At 40.6% G+C, this 19,435-nt stretch overlaps 1 protein-coding gene across 1 annotated transcript in view; it reads right to left on the bottom strand.

Moving 5' to 3' along the window:
- Positions 1 to 1,292: 1,292 nt before the first annotated feature.
- The window catches only part of LOC115135839 (retinal guanylyl cyclase 2-like), a 45,356-nt gene continuing 27,213 nt past the window's right edge, over positions 1,293 to 19,435 (bottom strand). The window contains exons 13-20 of the mRNA XM_029670967.2: positions 8,204 to 8,367; positions 7,810 to 8,002; positions 7,444 to 7,618; positions 6,460 to 6,558; positions 5,604 to 5,698; positions 5,344 to 5,429; positions 4,554 to 4,646; positions 1,293 to 4,250 (exon numbers count right to left, since the gene is read on the bottom strand). Coding sequence (XP_029526827.2) covers positions 4,562 to 4,646; positions 5,344 to 5,429; positions 5,604 to 5,698; positions 6,460 to 6,558; positions 7,444 to 7,618; positions 7,810 to 8,002; positions 8,204 to 8,367 — 897 coding nt within the window. The 3' untranslated portion in view covers positions 1,293 to 4,250; positions 4,554 to 4,561. The remainder of the gene's footprint in view (positions 4,251 to 4,553; positions 4,647 to 5,343; positions 5,430 to 5,603; positions 5,699 to 6,459; positions 6,559 to 7,443; positions 7,619 to 7,809; positions 8,003 to 8,203; positions 8,368 to 19,435) is intronic.

Below are 19,435 nucleotides of genomic sequence, written 5' to 3'. Positions count from 1 at the left end.
AGTTCAGATAGTGTCCTCTCCATTAGGATGGGCAATATCACGCATTCACTCATATATAATCCTACATGGCAGATTATATATTACTATTATCTGCCATGTAGGATTATATATTACAGACGGCAGATAACCAAAATTGCTTTTAGGTGTTTTATTTATTAGTAATTATTTATGTGCATAGAATTTGCCTTATACTCACACCAATGTAATTACTCATGTATTACCTTGAAGACACATTTTGAATAATGATATACCCATTTATTCTTTAAGAATATACACTTAATAGGTTTGGACTACAGCTGCCTAATTACCCTATAATAAACCAAGCAAAATAGGTGATATTGTCTTTTTTTTTGTCAGTTGAGTCAATGTATAGCTTCAAAATATGTAATTATGCTTAATGTTCATGGATTGTCAGTCCTTGCATCCATTGGCCCAGTCTTTGATTTTGAGAGTGGTTACATTTCTCCAGCCCCACCCCTCAGCTTTCTACTAAATCAAGTGGTGGGGCTGCTGTTTGGCTGAAATACAAACTCAGGATTGTAGCCTTACGAAAGATGCTTAGTGTGCATCCTAAATAAGCATACTCCAATTTCACTGGATGGTATAGTTCCTAGCTCTTAGTGTTCTGTAGCTCTATCCCACTGTGCAGTCATGATATAGGGCTCTATCCCACTGTGCAGTCATGACATAGGGCTCTATCCCACTGTGCAGTCATGTCATAGGGCTCTATCCCACTGTGCAGTCGTGACATAGGGCTCTATCCCACTGTGCAGTCATGACACAGGGCTCTATCCCACTGTGCAGTCGTGATATAGGGCTCTATCCCACTGTGCAGTCATGACACAGGGCTCTATCCCACTGTGCAGTCATGTCATAGGGCTCTATCCCACTGTGCAGTCGTGATATAGGGCTCTATCCCACTGTGCAGTCATGACACAGGGCTCTATCCCACTGTGCAGTCATGACATAGGGCTCTATCCCACTGTGCAGTCATGACATAGGGCTCTATCCCACTGTGCAGTCATGACATAGGGCTCTATCCCCCTGTGCAGTCATGACATAGGTCTTCCCTCCCAGGACCATCATTTCAACCTCTACGCCTTTTGATAAAACTATATGTACTCCTCGGAGTTGTATATTGTTTGTGCTTTCATAATGTTTCTTTGTATGACTTTTCTTAAACCAGCCAGGAATTGGAAATGCAGCAAAAATGATGGATGTTTATTGCAGAGAATACAGAATGAGATCATCGCTGATCATGACAACGTATTATTCCTTTACTATGTGTAGTCATTCACAATACTATGAACATTCAATTAAACGCTAAGATTTTCTCTCAATCCTGAAACCATCAACCAAGGGGATCAAGCTCAAGGATTTCTGTCCATGTTCATATGTGCAGTTGGTAATGAGGTCATGTTATGTGTTGTATGTAAAAGTGTTGTATGTAAAAACCAAAAGTACATTTAGACATAAAACAACACTAAAACCATTATTTATTTACACAAGCACACATAAGACCACACATCAAGATGTACAATTCAGTCATCATAATGCCAAACTAAACATTGCTTTTTGGGTTTAATAGACAAAGTCTGTATATGTTAGACCAAACACATGTAGCTCATTGTTTGAATAAGTTCATTCCTAATAGGAACCATGTACAGGACAAGCTGGTGTTTACTTTTTGCCTGGTGACCCATCTTGAATTGAATTCCACTGCTCTATTAAACGCTACATACATTTAGTATGAATCTGCTATCATAGAAGTTGTTGGTGTTACGTCAAAACGAGGGGCGTCGTAACAAAACAAATTCATCAGCGATTGGATTGTCTCTAACAAATCTAACCAGTCAGAGTATCAAAGTCGATATCGTCATCATGTAGGCCCGCTCTGGCCCAACCCACCGTTTAATCACAAACCCATCGGGTTTTGAGATCAATCAGAACAGTCAGAATGTGTTCGCATTCCAGAAGTTGTCGAGGAGGGAGGCAAATCCTGACTCATCATGGAGAAGAAACGTTAGTGGGCATAACATGTGGCCGGAGCGATGTAGATGGGTAGCCATATACCGTGGTTTATGCACATTGTAAGCAGTCCCCTATCACTCAAAGGTGTAGAATATGTAGAAATCAAAAAGAGTGCTGGCATTATTTTCCCCCAACATTTTACGTTACTTAAATGTAATATTTGAACCAATTCATAGAGCAGAAAATAGCTTGAGTAAAAGGCAACATGCTGTTGACCAAACCCTATAAGAATTGAGTTTGTAGTTGATTGGCTTTATATAGCACTTATCTAGCAACTGAGGTACTCAAAGCAAGGGAGAAACTCACATCATCCACCACCAACCCACCTGGGTGAAGCACTACAACCATTTTGTGCTCTAGAACACTCACCACACATCAGCTGGAAAGGTGCGGTTTGATTTGTGCCAATTAGGGGAATGATTAGGTGGCCATGATGGAATGGGGCCTACTCGTACAATAAGTGCCATGGGATTCTTTAATGACAAATAAGTCAGGATACCCATTTAACATCCCATCTGAAAGACAGCACCCTACACAGGGCAATGTCCCCTTCACTGGCCTGGGGCATTGGGATTTCTGTTAGACCAGAGTGCCCCCTACTGGCCCTCCAACACCACTACCAGCAGCATCTAATCACCCACCCAAGGACCAACCAAAACAGACCCTGTTTAGCGTCAGAGGTAAGCCAGCAGTGGAATGCAGGGTGGTATGCTGTTGGTATGAGTTTGTAGCCTGAAAAGTTTACAATTTGGTCTAATTTTTTTCATCTAAATGTTTCCCATTGGAACATTTATTCAACCCATTGCTCAGTTTATTTCTTTGTTGTAAGAAAATGCATATTGTTAAAACAAATTTACAGTTAAAAAAAAATGTGTGATATACTGCCTATACATGTGAATTTTATTGAATAAGAAAATAAATACAGTAATAACATGAAAAGTGTGATATACTGCCTATACATGTGAATTTTATTGAATAAGAAAATAAATACAGTAATAACATGAATGAAGCATGATTTTAAAGAGAGGGGCATAGAAATAGTTGTATCTCTATAGAGATAAATGTATGAGTGAACGTTTTTACTAATAATCTGTTTACGTGAAGCTTCATTTTGGGAACAGTGATTTTGCAATACATTTATTTTATTTGAAAATGATTCAATTAATGTTCCAGCTGGCAAATGTTTTAAAAAATATAAATGACTATTTTCTAATGGGTGATAATTTTCAAATATCATTCAAACAATCAGAAGGCGTTAATTATTGAAGCATGACAATAAGGACATTTAAAAAACGCATTGGACCAGATTCTTCCACAGCCTACCTTATATACCTTTAAGGAAATACATTACTTCTAAGATGAATGTATCATTGAGAGAGATTACAGTACCACATTTGAAACAGAGCATGTGCTACGTTTTATTATAAACTGGGTGGTTCGAACCCTGAATGCTGATTGGCTGACAGCCGTGTTATATCAGACCGTATACCACAGGTATGACAAAACTTTTATTTTTATTCCTCTAATTACATTGGTAACCATTTTATGATAGCAATAAGGCACCTCTGGGGTTTGTGGTATATGGCCAAAATACCATGGCTAAGGGTTGTATCCAGCCACTCTGCGTTGCGTCGTGCTGACGAACAGCCCTTAGCAGTGGTTTCTTGGTCATATACCACACCCTCTCATGCCTTATTGCTTAAATATACCCTTGTTATATAGTGGAGTATGAACACTTTTCTATACTCTGTCAAATATTTCTACAAAGCAAAAGAGACCGTAGAGATACATACAGTATATTACACACAATATCATGGTCATTTATAGTTTATTTCAAGCAAAGAGCCAATCTCTTCCCATGTTTGTGTTGTGATGTTTTCATTCTACAGTGACTCCTAAATCAATATATTTGGTATTTTGTGCATGATTGTAATACACCTTTATTTATCCCTCCTATTTCCCACATTTGCTCAATTTAAGAAATAATCTTATTTTAACTCATCTTTGCTCTGTGCAAACAAATGTATTGTGTTAAAGACAGACAGTGTCTCTCCGACTTTGGCTTATTTGTGCAATGTGGATCAGCACTCGACAGGACACATGGGGTGATGCGACAGACTGTCTGTCAGACACACCCCTAACCCATCCTCTCAACCAACCTGGTCAATTCACCTATCTGGTCTTTCACTCCAACAGGTAGGAGGACTGGGCAACACAATCTGTGGAAAAAAATCGGATATATTATCTCATAAAGGGATATCATAAATGCAGCATTCATTGGTATGTACCTGAATTGAGACAAACAAAAAGGTGTGATGGGTTTGTCGCATAACGCTTACTTCTTTATTACATTTTTGTAATTATTTTCACTGCATCAGGGATAGCGTACACATGTACCTGAATTGGGATATCACAAAGGGATATCATAAATGCAGTGACATCAGTGACATCCCTTACATTACAAATCATTTTGGAAATAAAGTCATTGTAAATCTAGAATATGATGGCTAAACCAGGCGTACCTTACAGGCTACTTATTCCTCGCCTGCCGGTCAAGGAATTTCTGTTTCCTATCTGGAGGAATCTCTTCCAAACTGATGCCATGGTTACTTGCCCTGAGGAAAGTCAAAGACAGAAGGCTTAATGTCTTGTTTGATTGGCAGTGCACACTGAGCACTCAGACTCTTGGAATAGGCATTAAACATGTCAATCCCAGCATATGAAGCAACAAAAGCAATGTCCACACTGACTGCTGTTGACAACAGAATGTTCATTACAACTGAGTTTGAACTCTTAACGCAGATATAAAATGTTCATCTGGACAGGTGTAAATGAGGCAACCGCCAGGGTAGTGTGTTAAAACATTACAGCGATGTTTGCTGAATGCCAGGGAGAGCGTTCATCACACATGTAGTGGTAGTGGGAGGTAAGGATTCATTAAGTTCAACAGACAGGTAATAGATGAAGAATTTTACATTTGAGTCAACATGTGAACTGAACTATGACACAAGGGTCAGGTCAGCAGCACGTATAAATTATGATTTATAAAACGTTTAGTTCCAGCCACACAATCTGACAAATGGTCAATGGGTCAGCACATTATCAGATTTTTTACAATTATTTTCGGACATCTTATCCTCTATATCCACAATGACCTAGATGAAAATCAACTTTGATGTGAACGGGTTTCATGAGTACTACTGATAAGGGGCCTGGGACAAGCAGCTGGCAGGACTGAGAGTCAATATGAGTATAGTTAGGAGAAACATAAAGTACAGCATAAATAGAGCAGGAAGGCTTGTTAAATCTTACCCTGGAGTAAGGTCAGGCGGTCTTGGGAGAATCTTGTCGAACCCAGCTCTCCCAACCAACCAAAATGTGTTTTCAATTCCCTTCCCCTGAAAGAGAAGTAGGAAATAACAGAATGAAGGGCCCATAAGTAAACATTTCACTATTAGTCTACACCTGTTGTTTACAAAGCATGTGACAAATAAAAATGAGATATTTCCGTGGTAAGTTAAGTGAATTCACTATTTGGGTCCGTGTGTGTGTGTGCGCGCGCGTGTGTCTACCTTCAGCTCTGTCATGCCCCTGGTGTCTATTTTGTAGCCCATTTTCAGTTCATGTAGGATATCGACTGTGCTCTGGTTGACATGGATTCTGTAAGCTGGGATATCAAACAACAACAGCAACCACAAAGGCTGCATTAGTCTTCATATATTCTGACAGTTTTTTCAGTGTAAACAATTACCATTAGTTATTCATGTCTATAGAGCATCAACACTTGTGACATCATACAGTACTCACATATCCTACATATATTTCGATTTTCATTCACTGGTTGATCATAAATGTATTTATTATAGAGTAACAAAATATCATTTATTGTGAGCCCATTGACAATACTCACAAGAGCAGTTTTTTTGTGCAGCAATTCATATGTATGGCCACTTGATGGGAGTAGATGGGAGATTTCCTGTACTCATGTCACTGACTAGTACATACAGTTTATACTCTATGAAATACCCTATGTGTTGCTAGCAATCAGCAGTTAAATAAGCATATATTGTCTTGAAAAATGAAAAGATTATGAGGTTGTTTATTCATATCATCACGCCAATGGTTTTATAGTTGTTACATTAACTCATAACACATACAAATCTCAACACATTATGAAGTTTACCGTTGCTGTACCAGCAGCATTGGTGGTGAAAGGATATCTGAGGGAAGCCCGTACACGGAGGATTTTTTTATTGAACCCTAAATTTGCCCACTAATTCTACTGATAGTCTTAAAGGATTAGTCAGGACTGCTCATCGTAACCCTCCTTAGCCTCTTGTTGCATGCACACAAACGGCAATACACCTGTCCCTATCCTTAGTGACCTCACACGGCTTGATGGGCCAACAACGAGAGTGAGGTACTCACGCAATCCTGTTGACTCCATTCGAGAAGCCGTGTTGACAGTGTCTCCGAACAGACAGTACCGAGGCATCGTCAGACCCACCACTCCTGCCACCACAGGGCCTGGTGGACACAGAAACACACAGACATACTGATAAGATAAGAAGTAGCATATGTTCTGATTTATGACTTGTGATTCATGACATTCAAAAAGCCTCCAATATCTCACAAAAGTCTCTGGAGAAAAAATTGCAAATTTAGTTTAATTGCAGAATATCCTTTCATTATTTAGCAGAGATGTTAGAATATTTTTATTGTTTGTCAATTATGTTTTTTTTCCTGAGCTGTCTTTTACCATACCTAAAAGTAGTCACTTCTGTGTTACTAGAAACACGCAAAACCTTCTATATTAATTGGTAGGGTAGAGTAACGAGAAGAAAGCATTAGGCAGTGAAGACTAATAGGATGACAGGGCTTAGTGGATGACATTGCACCATTCCAGGAATATGTTCCAGACGGGGATCAGGTAAAAATACACTTTTGCTCCAATAGTCTGACGTTAATGCCATGTTCTATAGAATTCCAATACTCATTCTCAAATGTCATTAAATATAACATGTCAAAAGTATAGTTTGCTTATGTATTGAATTGTACTATTCACCTAATGAATTTGTTGCATATGCATGAACTGCAATGTATAGCAGTTGATCTCATGGACTGCCAGTCTATAGCTCCATCTATGAATTTGACAGTAACATTTCTCCAGACCCATTTATGCACGCATGAGTGTAAGTCGCTTTGGATAAAAGTATCTAGTAAATGGAATATGTTGTTATTATTATATTATCCCCCAGCGTAATAGCCAACCAAGTGGCAGGGCTACCGTTTAGCTAAAAAACGAATGAAGAATTGTGGTTTTCAAGAGAAAAGGCCAGTCAATTAGTCTACATTATGAACGATGAGGCAGAGGATAAAAATATGACAAAGAATTTTAGATGGTCCACGCACCAGAGTGAAGGCCGATACGAATCTTGACCTTGACATCAGGCATGTGCCTCATCTTGAAGGTTCCAATACAGTGGAGGATGTCCAGGGACATGTTGGACATCTCAGCTGCGTGGCGTCTACCGTTCCGGTTTGGAACTCCAGAGGCTACCATGTAGGCATCTCCGATGGTCTCCACCTGAAGGCCACACAATCAATATCTTTATTGTCCCAATTGGGAAATTTGTCAAAATTAGGAGGAGGTGACATAAACTCATGCACACTAAGGAATGCAGCCATTTACTTCCAGGATTTGTATTGAAAGTAGAACAAGCTTCCATTGCATCACTAATAGGACACAACTATTTTGCAGCAGGACAGGATTCTCACCTTGTAGACATCATGCTGTCCGATGATGGCATCAAAGAGTGTGTAGAGATCATTGAGTAAATCTACCACTTCAATGGGCTCGCTGAGTGCAGAGATGGTAGTGAAGCCCACAATGTCACTGAAGTACAGAGTGACCTCAGAGAAGTGCTCTGGTTTCACAGGCTTTCCCGTCTTCAGGGCCAGGCACACAGACCTATGGTGTAAGATAAGACAAGGGAGTTGATAGAGGGATGTGGATAGAGGTTAGGAGAATAAATTACCAGCGGCCAATGAATAAATTTGTTTTTTGCCTTGCACAGTAATACAATTCAATATTCTCAATACAGAGACATTTTTTAAGAGTTCAGCTTTTAATGTGAAGTGGGAGGAGTGTGTGTGTGTGGGGGGGACTGACCTGGGCAACATCTGGGCCAGCAGCTGATCAGTCTTTTTCCTCTCCACCTCCAGCTCCTCTGTCCTCTCCCGAATCAGGTCCTCAAGGTTAGTAGAGTACTGCTCCAACATACGCAGCATTGAGTCTATGATGTTGGTCTTCTTCCCCTTGGTTATACTCTTGAACTAAAGTATGAAAGGGAAACATACAGCATGCAGTGAGGAAGTGAAGTATGTTACATATTACTGTAATATAGTTAACAAAAAGCATGTTGTTTTGAGTTCTTGTTAGCTTGAGACTGAGTTCATTGTGTTCAGATGTGTGCTCATGCATGTCTATGAAAAAACTGTAGGGTCAATTCAACCCCTCTGTACATCTGGCTGACTGAATACCAGGCCGATCCGAGGTGCCTGGAACCAGCAGAGCTGCTCACCAACAGCAGAGATGAAAGACAGGACCTAATCACTCTCTCCCCCTTCCCCACCACATTCAGGATTAAAGGTCCAATGCAGCCATTTTTATCTAAATAGATCATTTCTGGGTAACAATTAAGTACCTTTTCTGCAGTTGTTTTCAATAAAAAGTGTCAAAAATAAACAAAAATAGCTTCTTGGCAAAGAGCAAGCAAGAATGTTGCTAGTATTGTCTGGGAGTGTTCTGAGTGGGAAGAGGAAACTGTTATTGGCAGAGAGGGTTGAAACTGTTTGATGTTGATGTTACCTGGCAGGCCAAAACTCCAACCCTACAAAACAGGCTGAAATTACAGGCGGCCTTTTGAAACAGCTCTTGTGCTAAAAGTGTATTATCTACATTTTCAGAATTTCACAGTATTATTCCAACCTCGTAGTGAGGAAATATAGTATAAAGTGGTGTAGTGGTATTTTTTTAGGTGACGGAGCAATAAAAATGTAATTTCCTCAATCAAAGTTTTTACTGACAGATGTAGCCAATTGAATAACCTATCATTATAGAATATGCATGATATGAATCCTCCAATTGCAATGTCTGCCTCTCAAGAAAACGTTATATTTCTAATACCCTCAAACAGCAAGTTAGTCATAGGCTACCTTAAAGTCCAAACTGCATCTCCATGCCAAACATTTGATTGATATCCATCAGATTCATGGAAATATGCATTTAGATCTTCATGAGTTACTGTTCAAATCAAATCAAATCAAAAATCAAATCAAATTTTATTTGTCACATACACATGGTTAGCAGATGTTAATGCAAGTGTAGCGAAATGCTTGTGCTTCTAGTTCCGACAATGCAGTGATAACCAACAAGTAATCTAACTAACAATTCTAAAACTACTGTCTTATACACAGTGTAAGGGGATAAAGAATATGTACATAAGGATATATGAATGAGTGATGGTACAGAGCAGCATACAGTAGATGGTATCGAGTACAGTATATACATATGAGATGAGAATGTAGACAAAGTAAACAAAGTGGCATAGTTAAAGTGGCTAGTGATACATGTATTACATAAGGATGCAGTCGATGATGTAGAGTACAGTATATACGTATGCATATGAGATGAATAATGTAGGGTAAGTAACATTATATAAGGTAGCATTGTTTAAAGTGGCTAGTGATATATTTACAACATTTCCCATCAATTCCCATTATTAAAGTGGCTGGAGTTGGGTCAGTGTCAATGACAGTGTGTTGGCAGCAGCCACTCAATGTTAGTGGTGGCTGTTTAACAGTCTGATGGCCTTGAGATAGAAGCTGTTTTTCAGTCTCTCGGTCCCAGCTTTGATGCACCTGTACTGACCTCGCCTTCTGGATGATAGCGGGGTGAACAGGCAGTGGTTCGGGTGGTTGATGTCCTTGATGATCTTTATGGCCTTCCTGTAACATCGGGTGGTGTAGGTGTCCTGGAGGGCAGGTAGTTTGCCCCCGGTGATGCGTTGTGCAGACCTCACTACCCTCTGGAGAGCCTTACGGTTGAGGGCGGAGCAGTTGCCGTACCAGGCGGTGATACAGCCCGCCAGGATGCTCTCGATTGTGCATCTGTAGAAGTTTGTGAGTGCTTTTGGTGACAAGCCGAATTTCTTCAGCCTCCTGAGGTTGAAGAGGCGCTGCTGCGCCTTCTTCACGACGCTGTCAGTGTGAGTGGACCAATTCAGTGTTTCATGAGCGAATTAGAGCAGATGATGTTAACAAAACTATTAGCGTTTCTTGTATTTTGTTTCAATCAAAGCATACACAGTCAGAGGTTTACATACACCTTAGTCAAACACATTTAAACTCAGTTTTTCACAATTCCTGACATTTAATCCTAGTAAAAATTCCCTGTTTTAGGTCAGTTAGGATCACCACTTTATTTTAAGAATGTGAAATGTCAGAATAAGAGTAGAGAGAATTATTTACTTTGTGACTTTGTGATGGCCACTCCAACACCTTGATTTTGTTGTCCTTAAGCCATTTTGCCACAACTTTGGAAGTATGCTTGGAGTCATTGTCCATTTGGAAGACCCATTTGTGACCAAGCTTTAACTTCCTGACTGATGTCTTGAGATGTTGCTTTATATTCACATAATTTTCCACCTCATGATGCCATCTATTTTGTGAAGTACACCAGTCCCACCTGCAGCAAAGCACCCCCACAACATGATTCTGCCACCCACGTGCTTCACGGTTGGGATGGTGTTCTTCGGCTTGCAAGCTGACCCCTTTTTTCACCAACCATGATGATGGTCATTATGGCTAAACAGTTCTATTTTTGTTTCATCAGACCAGAGGACATTTCTCCAAAAAGTACCATCTTTGTTTCCATGTGCAATTGCAAACTGTAGTATGGCTTTTGTTATGGCGGTTTTGGAGCAGTGGCTTCTTCCTTGCTGAGCGGCCTTTCAGGTTATGTCGATATAGGACTCGTTTTACTGTGGATATAGATACTTTTGTAGCTGTTTCCTCCAGCATCTTCACAAGGTCCTTTGCTGTTGTTCTACGATTGATTTGCACTTTTCACGCCAAAGTACGCTCATCTCTAGGAGACAGAATGCGTATTTTTCCTGAGCGGTATGACGGCTGAGTGGTCCCATGGTGTTTATACTTGCGTACTATTGTTTGTACAGATGAACGTGGTACCTTCAGGCGTTTGGAAATTGCTCCCAAGGATGAACCAGACTTAAGGTCTTTGTTGATTTCTTTTGACTTTCCCATGATGTCAAGCGAAGATGCACTGAGTTTGAAGCTAGGCCTTGAAATACATCCACAGCTACTCCTCCAATTGACTCAAATAATGTAAATTAGCCTATCAGAAGCTTTTAAAACCATGACATCATTGTCTGGAATTTTCCAAGCTGTTTAAAGGCAGTCAATTTAGTGTATGTTAACTTCTGACCCACTGGAATTGTGATACAGTGAATTATAAGTGAAATAATCTGTCTGTAAACAATTGTTGGAAAAATTACTTGTGTCATGCACAAAGTAGATGTCCTAACCAACTTGCTAAAACTATAGTTTTCTTCTTATTCTTACTTCTTATGGCTGGGGGGCAGTATTGAGTAGCTTGGATGAATAATTTGCCCCCAAAGTAAATGGCCTGCTACTCAGTCTCAGGTGCTAATATATGCATATTATTATTAGTGTTAGGTAGAAAACACTCTAAAGCTTCTAAAACAGTTTGAATTATGTCTGGGAGTATAACAGAACTCATATGGCAGGCAAAATCCTGAGCAGAAATCAAAACAGGAAGTGAGAAATCTGAGCTTTGTATGTATTCACCAGAGTCCCCAATGAAATCCCCTTGAGATATTAATGATGTTGCACTGCCTAGGTGTTCCACTAGATGTCAACCATCTATAGAAATAGAATGAGACATCTACGGTGTTGTGGGAGTGAATGAGAGCAGAATCTATCAGGTGTCTGGCAGTCAGCCATTTTTTGATCACGCCTATTCCTCATGGTATCCACTTGCGTTCCACTGCTCATGAAGACACAAAGGAATACTCCAGTTGGAACTTTATTGAAGCTATATGTAAAAACATCCTAATGATTGATTCTGTACTTAGTTTGAAATGTTTCTTCGACCTGTAATATAAATATAAAAGTTTTTGTCCGATGTAACGCTGACCAGAATGAGCGTTTGGATATGTATACCAAAAGCGCTAACAAAAGAAGGTATTTGGACATAAATAACGGACATTATCGAACAAAACAAACATTTATTGTGGACCTGGGATTCCTGGAGTGCTTTCTGATGTAGATCATCAAAGGTAAGGGAATATTTATCATGTATTTTCTTGTTTATGTTGACGCCACCATTGCGGCTATTGTGACATTTTCTTCTGAGCGCCGTCTTAGATTATTGCATGGGTTTCTTTTTCCGTAAAGTTTTTTTGAAATCTGACACAGCGGTTGATTTAAGGAGACGCATATCTATAATTCCATGTGTATAACTGTATTATCATCTACATTTATGATGAGTATTTCTGTTGAATGATATGGCTATGCAAAATCACTGGATGTTTTTGGAACTAGGGAATGTAACGCGCCAATGTAAACTCATATTTTGATAAATATGAACTTTATCAAACAAAAAATACATGTATTGTGTAACATGAAGTCCTATGAGTGTCATCCGATGAAGATGATCAAAGGTTAGTGATTAATTTTATCTCTATTTGTGGTTTTTGTGACTCTGGCTGGAAAATATTTTGCTGGAAAAAATGGCTGTGTTTTTCTGTGGCTATGTGGTGACCTAACATAATCGTTTGTGGTGCTTATGCTGTAAAGCATATTTGAAATCGGACACTGTGGTGGGATTAACAACAAGATTGGCTTTAAAATGGTATGAAATACATGTATGTTTGAGGAATTTTAATTATGAGATTTTTGATGTTTTGAAATTGGCGCCCTGCACTTCCACTGGCTGTTGTCATATTGCTCCCGTTAACGGGATTGCAGCCATAAGAAGTTTTAACAAGAAATTTGTGGAGTGGTTGAAAAACAAGCTTTAATGACTCCAACCTAAGTGTATGTAAACTTCAGACTTCAACTGTATCCTGCCTAGTGGCACGCTCTGCATGCACGGACCAACTGGCAAGTGTTTTCACTGACATTTTCAACCTCTCCCTGACTGAATCTGTAATACCTACATGTTTCAAGCAGACCACAATAGTCCCTGTGCCCAAGAAAGTATGCCTTAGTATCCCGCTAACGGGATCGATATGACAACAGCCAGTGAAAGTGCATTCACATCGACAGGGCTGTAGTGGAGTGGATTGAGAGTTTGAAGTTCCTTGGTATCCACATCACCAACAAACTATCATGGTCCAGACACACAAAGACAGTCATGAAGTGGGCACGACAACGCCTCAGGACATATGCCTTAGTATCCCGCTAACGGGATCGATATGACAACAGCCAGTGAAAGTGCAGGACGCCAAATTCAAAACAACAGAAATCTCATAATTAAAATTCCTCAAACATAGAAGTATTTTACACCATTTTAAAGATAAACTTGTTGTTAATCACAGTGTCCGATTTCAAAAAGGCTTTACGACGAAAGCACACACCTAGTCACAGAAAAACACAGCCATTTTTCCAGCCAAAGAGAGGAGTCACAAATAGCAGAAATAGAGATAAAATGAATCACTAACCTTTGATGACCTTCATCAGATGACAGTCATAGGACTTCATGTTACACAATACATGTATGTTTTGTTCAATAAAGTTCATATTTATATCCAAAACCTCAGTTTACATTGGCGCGTTACGTTCAGTAATGTTTTGCTTCCAAAACACCCGGTGATTTTGCAGAGAGCCACATCACTTTACAGAAATACTCATCATAAATGTTGATGAGAATACAAGTGTTATGCATGGAACTTTAGATAAACTTCTTGTTACGGATACAGTTATCGTGTGTGTGTGTGTGTATCCTGTGTGTGTTTCTTTTCTCTCCTTCTCCCCTCACAGGTGAAAATCATCACTCCCCAATCAGTCAGCAATCAATCATCAATCAGAAGACACACCTCCTCCTATTTCCTACCCTATCACAGTTCCTTCCCCATGGTTTAAAAACCCCATCATTTGTTTGCTCTGGAGCAATCTCTAGCTCAATCTCTAGCTCAATCTCTCTGTAAATACCATGTCTGTAGGTCTCTGTGTTTCACTCTCGCTTTTTGTCTTAACCTCTCTTTTGTTTAAGCACCTCCATAGCACTTTGTCATCACCTGTGAGTATTGTTTTTGGTTATGGTGTTTGTGTTTGTTTGCTGGTGGGAAAAGGGGAAACCAAGACAAGTCGCCCATGGGCATACACTACCCGTAGGTGAACTTTGTTAAATACACTAGTTAGAACTGGGCGGACCACCCACTGTATTTTTGGTTAGTTAGTTAGCTGTTGTTAAAGTATGCCAGTCTAGCTTAGGGGTGTTTTTGAATACTTATTGTTTCTTTTCTTGGGTCCAGCTCAGCCCCTTTTCCTGCTCCCCCCATTACCGTGTGTTTATAAATAAACCTAGAGTTTGACGGTAGATTTCTGTTGTCGTGGTTATTTCGTGCACACTTTTACTTTGTCACAATAATAATTTGCATGAGTTATGTTACGGGTCTCATTACCATCCCCCCTAGACTGTCGGGCCAAAAGGGATTCGTAACATAAGTGGGCGCTCATCCGGGATCTGTCATAACTGACACCCATGCCGCTCATGTAGATTGTTGTAGTGGTATAGTTCAGTGTTGAGCGTCATAGCTGAAGTAGCATTAGTGTTTGCTATTTTCTTTGGCACTTGTGAAGTAGTGTAAAATGACTACTTTTGATTTGAGATCCTTTTTGGATAACCCTTCGTGGGAGGTTTTTGACAAATGTCGTAGAGTTGATTTAATGACCTTGGCTGACCATTATTCAGTATCGATTCCGCAGAGCTTAGTTAAGGCGAAGGTTAACCTCTTCAGTCGACCCTCTACTTTTTTGAACATTTTGTTAAAAATCGCGCAACATTTCAGCGCCCTGCTACTCATGCCAGGAATATAGTACGTTCATATGGTTAGAATGTGTGGATAGGAAACCCTCGGACGTTTTTAAAACTGGTTAAATCACGACTGTGGCTATTACATAACATGCGTTACATCGGAAAGCGCAGGAAAACCTGATCACAGAAAATGGAAATAAATATCCTTGCGCCACTTCCAGCAATTGTTAACAGTGAGCCGAATTAGATAAGACCGAGCATTCAACTCCCACAGCATTCCCATGTTGTCTAGAGTCTTGTGAATTGAATCCTCTTTGATTCTTGGTTGAACTGAAAGAGGGGCACGACTTACCTCCGGTCTCCGCCCAGATCATTCCGGAAGAGCTCTCTCCTGAAATTTTTTCCAAGACGACAGCTAATGATATTTACATCGCCTACGGATGATTTTTATCGCTTATTAACGTTTACTAATACCTAAAGTAGCATTACAAACGTATTTCGAAGTGTTTTGTGAAAGTTTATCGTCTACTTTTTGAATTTTAAAAAATGACGTTACGTTGTGAAATCGCTGTTTTTTTCGTTTATCACACAGTCTACATATAACGATATCTTGGCTTTATGTGGCCCGATTTAATCGAAATAAAGACCCAATAGTGTTTATGGGACATCTAGGAGTGCCAACAAAGAAGATGGTGAAAGGTAATGACTGTTTTCTATTTTATTGTGCGGTTTGTGTAACGCCGAAATGCTAATTATTTTGTTTACGTCCCCTGCTGTGCTTTTCTGTTGTATTGTATTGGTGCATGCTATCAGATAATAGCTTCTCATGCTGTCGCCGAAAAGCATTTTAAAAATCGGACTTGTTGCCTGGATTCACAACGAGTGTAGCTTTAATTTGATACCCTGCATGTGTATTTTAATGAACTTTTGAGTTTTAACTAATACTATTAGCATTTAGCGTAGCGCATTTGCATTTCCAGAGCTCTAGTTGGGACGCAAGCGTCCCAAGTAGAGGCAACAGGTTAAATGGCTAGTATTAAATGTATTGTTGGAAGAGCAGGTGCTTGTTTTACCGCTGCCTGAGCCTACTACCCCTGTAGGGGATGTTGCTGCTCCTGTAAGCCCATTGGTGTCTGATAATGAGAGAGGCTAAAACACCAGCCACATTGTCCCGTTTTGATCCACTCTCCCCACTGTCAAATGGTGATGCCAGGAGGGATGTCCGTTTAGCACAGTTCCAACTGGAGGTGGAAGAGAGAGCCCAAATTAGGCAAGAGACTCTCCAGTTGGAGATATATAAAATAGAGGCAGAAAAAGAACGAGAACAACGACATTTGGAGATGTGTAAAATTGAGGCAGACAGAGAACAAAGGCAGTTGGAGTTCAAAATGCGCCAGATGGAACTGGAGGCAGAGACAGCGAGGCTAGCCTCCGGTCCTACTGTGCCTGTTTGTGAGCCGTCCTCAACTGCTGTGTCCTCAAACACGTTTGACATTAGTAGGCAGATTGCCTTAGTACCTTTGTTCAGAGAGTCAGAGGTTGACTCCTATTTTTGTGTATTTGAGCATATAGCCGTAGCATTGAAATGGCCTGAAGATGTATGGTGCCTATTACTTCAGTGTAAATTAACTGGTAAAGCCCAAGAGGTTTTGTCAGCGTTACCTCTGGAGGACAGTTTGAATTACTTAAGTGGTCAAAGCTACTGTTCTTCGTGCCTATGAGCTTGTGCCTGAGGCATACCGACAGAGATTTAGGTCTCATAGAAAGTCTTCTAGTAAGACTTATGTGGAATTTGCTAGAGACAAGGGAAATCTGTTTGATAAATGGCATGCTGCTAGTAAGGTAACTGATTTCAACTCTCTCCGGGAGTTAATCTTGTTGGAAGAGTTTAAAAATTGCTTACCCGAACGCATTGTAGTTTACCTAAACGAACAGAAAGTATCCTCCCTGGCAGAAGCGTCTGTGTTGGCAGACGAGTTTGTGTTGACGCACAAGAGTGTATTTTTGGCTCAAACTGAGAGTAGAGCCACTGAGTTTCCTACCTTTAGCCCTAGTCGGCCAGCAGTAGTATATCAAGCACGCCAGAAGAATGAGCGTCCCTGTTTCTATTGTCATAAAGTAGGACATATGATTAATGATTGCTTCCTGCTTAAACGCAAACAAGGGATGCCTCTTCGTGCCAAGCCACCAACAGGTGTTGCTCTAATTCGTACGGTTGTGAGGTCTGCAACAAAACAGGTGCCTCAGGGTAACTGTAGTTTGAAAGTCTCAGTCCCCGACCGCAGTTATGAACCATTCATTTTCGAGGGGTTTGTGTCCCTAACGAATGACGAAGCGTCTCAGCGACCGGTTAAAATCCTTAGAGATACTGGTGCGGCGCAGTCGTTTATATTGTCTGATGTGTTGCCCTTATCTGACGATACATACTGTGGTTCCAGTGTGTTAGTGCAGGGTATTGAAATGGGTTTTGTCCCAGTGCCATTGCACTTTGTGAAAGTACACTCTGAGTTAATCAGTGGAATATTCAGAGTGGGGTACGCCCTATGTTGCCAGTGAAAGGTGTGACCTTTATAATGGGTAACGATATTGGCGGAGGAAAGGTAGTACCCGTATTGGAAGTATTGGATAAAAGTGACCACTCTCTCGAATGAGCTGGCACAGAGTTATCCACATGTGTTCCCCGCTTGTGCTGTCACTCGTGCTCAGGCACTACAAGAGGGTGACGTGATAGATTTGTCGAACACTGTACTGTTCAAAGAGGTTGATCAAGAAGATGGATTGTGTGATACCTCCGAGAAGCTGATCACCTCTGACAAACAGCCCAGGAAAGAATCAAAGAACGTTGAACTTATTGCTGATGCAATACAGTTACCAGTCACTCGTGAGCAGCTGATTGCTAACCAAAAGGTTGACAACAAGCTTGCTAAATGTTTTTCTAGTGTTGTCTCATTGGAAGATGTGAAGAAGAAGAATGTGGCTTACTTCATTGATGGTAATCTCCTCATGCGTAAATGGAAATCCCATGTTGACGCGGATGGAGATTGGAATGCTGTTTACCAAATAGTGATTCCTACAGCCTTTCGACAAAATGTGTTATCCCTTGCTCATGATCACCAGTGGTCTGGTCATTTAGGAATCACAAAAACTTATGATCGGATCCTTCGACATTTCTTTTGGCCGGGTTTAAAACAAGATGTGGCTCAGTTCTGTCGGACATGCCACACATGTCAGATAACAGGAAAACCAAATCAGGTTATTCCTCCCGCTCCTCTTTGTCCCATACCTGTCATAGGTGAACCATTCGAGCATGTGGTGGTTGATTGTGTCGGACCGTTACCGAAGACAAAATCGGGTAACCAGTTTTTGTTAACGATAATGTGTATGGCTACAAGATACCCCGAGGCCATTCATCTGAGAAGGATTACAGCCCCGGTAGTGAGTAAAGCCTTAATACAATTCTTCACGACATTCGGGTTACCTAGGGTGGTACAAAGCGATCAAGGAACCAATTTCCTATCCAAGCTCTTCAGGCAGGTGTTAAAATCCTTGTCAATTACGCACCGTGTGTCAAGCGCCTATCACCCAGAGTCTCAGGGTGCACTTGAAAGATGGCATCAGACACTGAAGTCTATGCTACGTAAATATTGTTTGGAATCCGAGAAAGATTGGGATGAGGGAGTTCCTCTAGTTTTGTTTGCTGCTCGTGAAACTGTGCAGGAGTCCCTAGGTTTCAGCCCGGCTGAACTGGTGTTTGGTCACACAGTGAGAGGACCAATGAAAGTCCTTAAAGAACAGTTCTTGTCCCAAGAGTTGTGTACCAGAGATGAGAATGTGTTGGACTACGTTAGTCGCTTTCGTGAGCGCCTACACCAAGCTTGTGCTCTCGCAAAGGAAGCTCTGTCTTCCTCACAGAGGAGCATGAAAAGACACTATGATAAAGAGGCTGTTTCTCGTCCACTACAGCCAGGTGACCAAGTACTGGTGTTATTACCTGTTCCAGGATCTTCACTGTCAGCTCGTTTCTCGGGTCCTTATTTAATTGAAAAGAAAATAAGTGAAACTGTCTATGTGCTTCAAACTCCTGATAGACAACGCCAATCTCGTGTGTGTCACATTAACATGTTGAAAGCTTACCACACCCGACCCATCACACAGTTAGAGAGTTCAAAAACAGAGGAAGGTACTGCTGTCTCCTCTGCTACTACTGCTATGATAGTGGACTGTCATATTGATGTTGATGGCTTGGAGTTGCGCAATACTCAGCAGCAGTGTGTTAGATTGCCCAACTCAGAAATGCTGCTGTCTATCCAATCCGGTCTG

The sequence above is a fragment of the Oncorhynchus nerka genome, linkage group LG10 (assembly GCF_034236695.1).
Source record: "Oncorhynchus nerka isolate Pitt River linkage group LG10, Oner_Uvic_2.0, whole genome shotgun sequence".
Classification (NCBI taxonomy): domain Eukaryota; kingdom Metazoa; phylum Chordata; class Actinopteri; order Salmoniformes; family Salmonidae; genus Oncorhynchus; species Oncorhynchus nerka.
The sequence above is the reverse complement of the archived record's forward strand: the minus strand, read 5'-3'. Positions and strand labels throughout refer to the sequence as shown.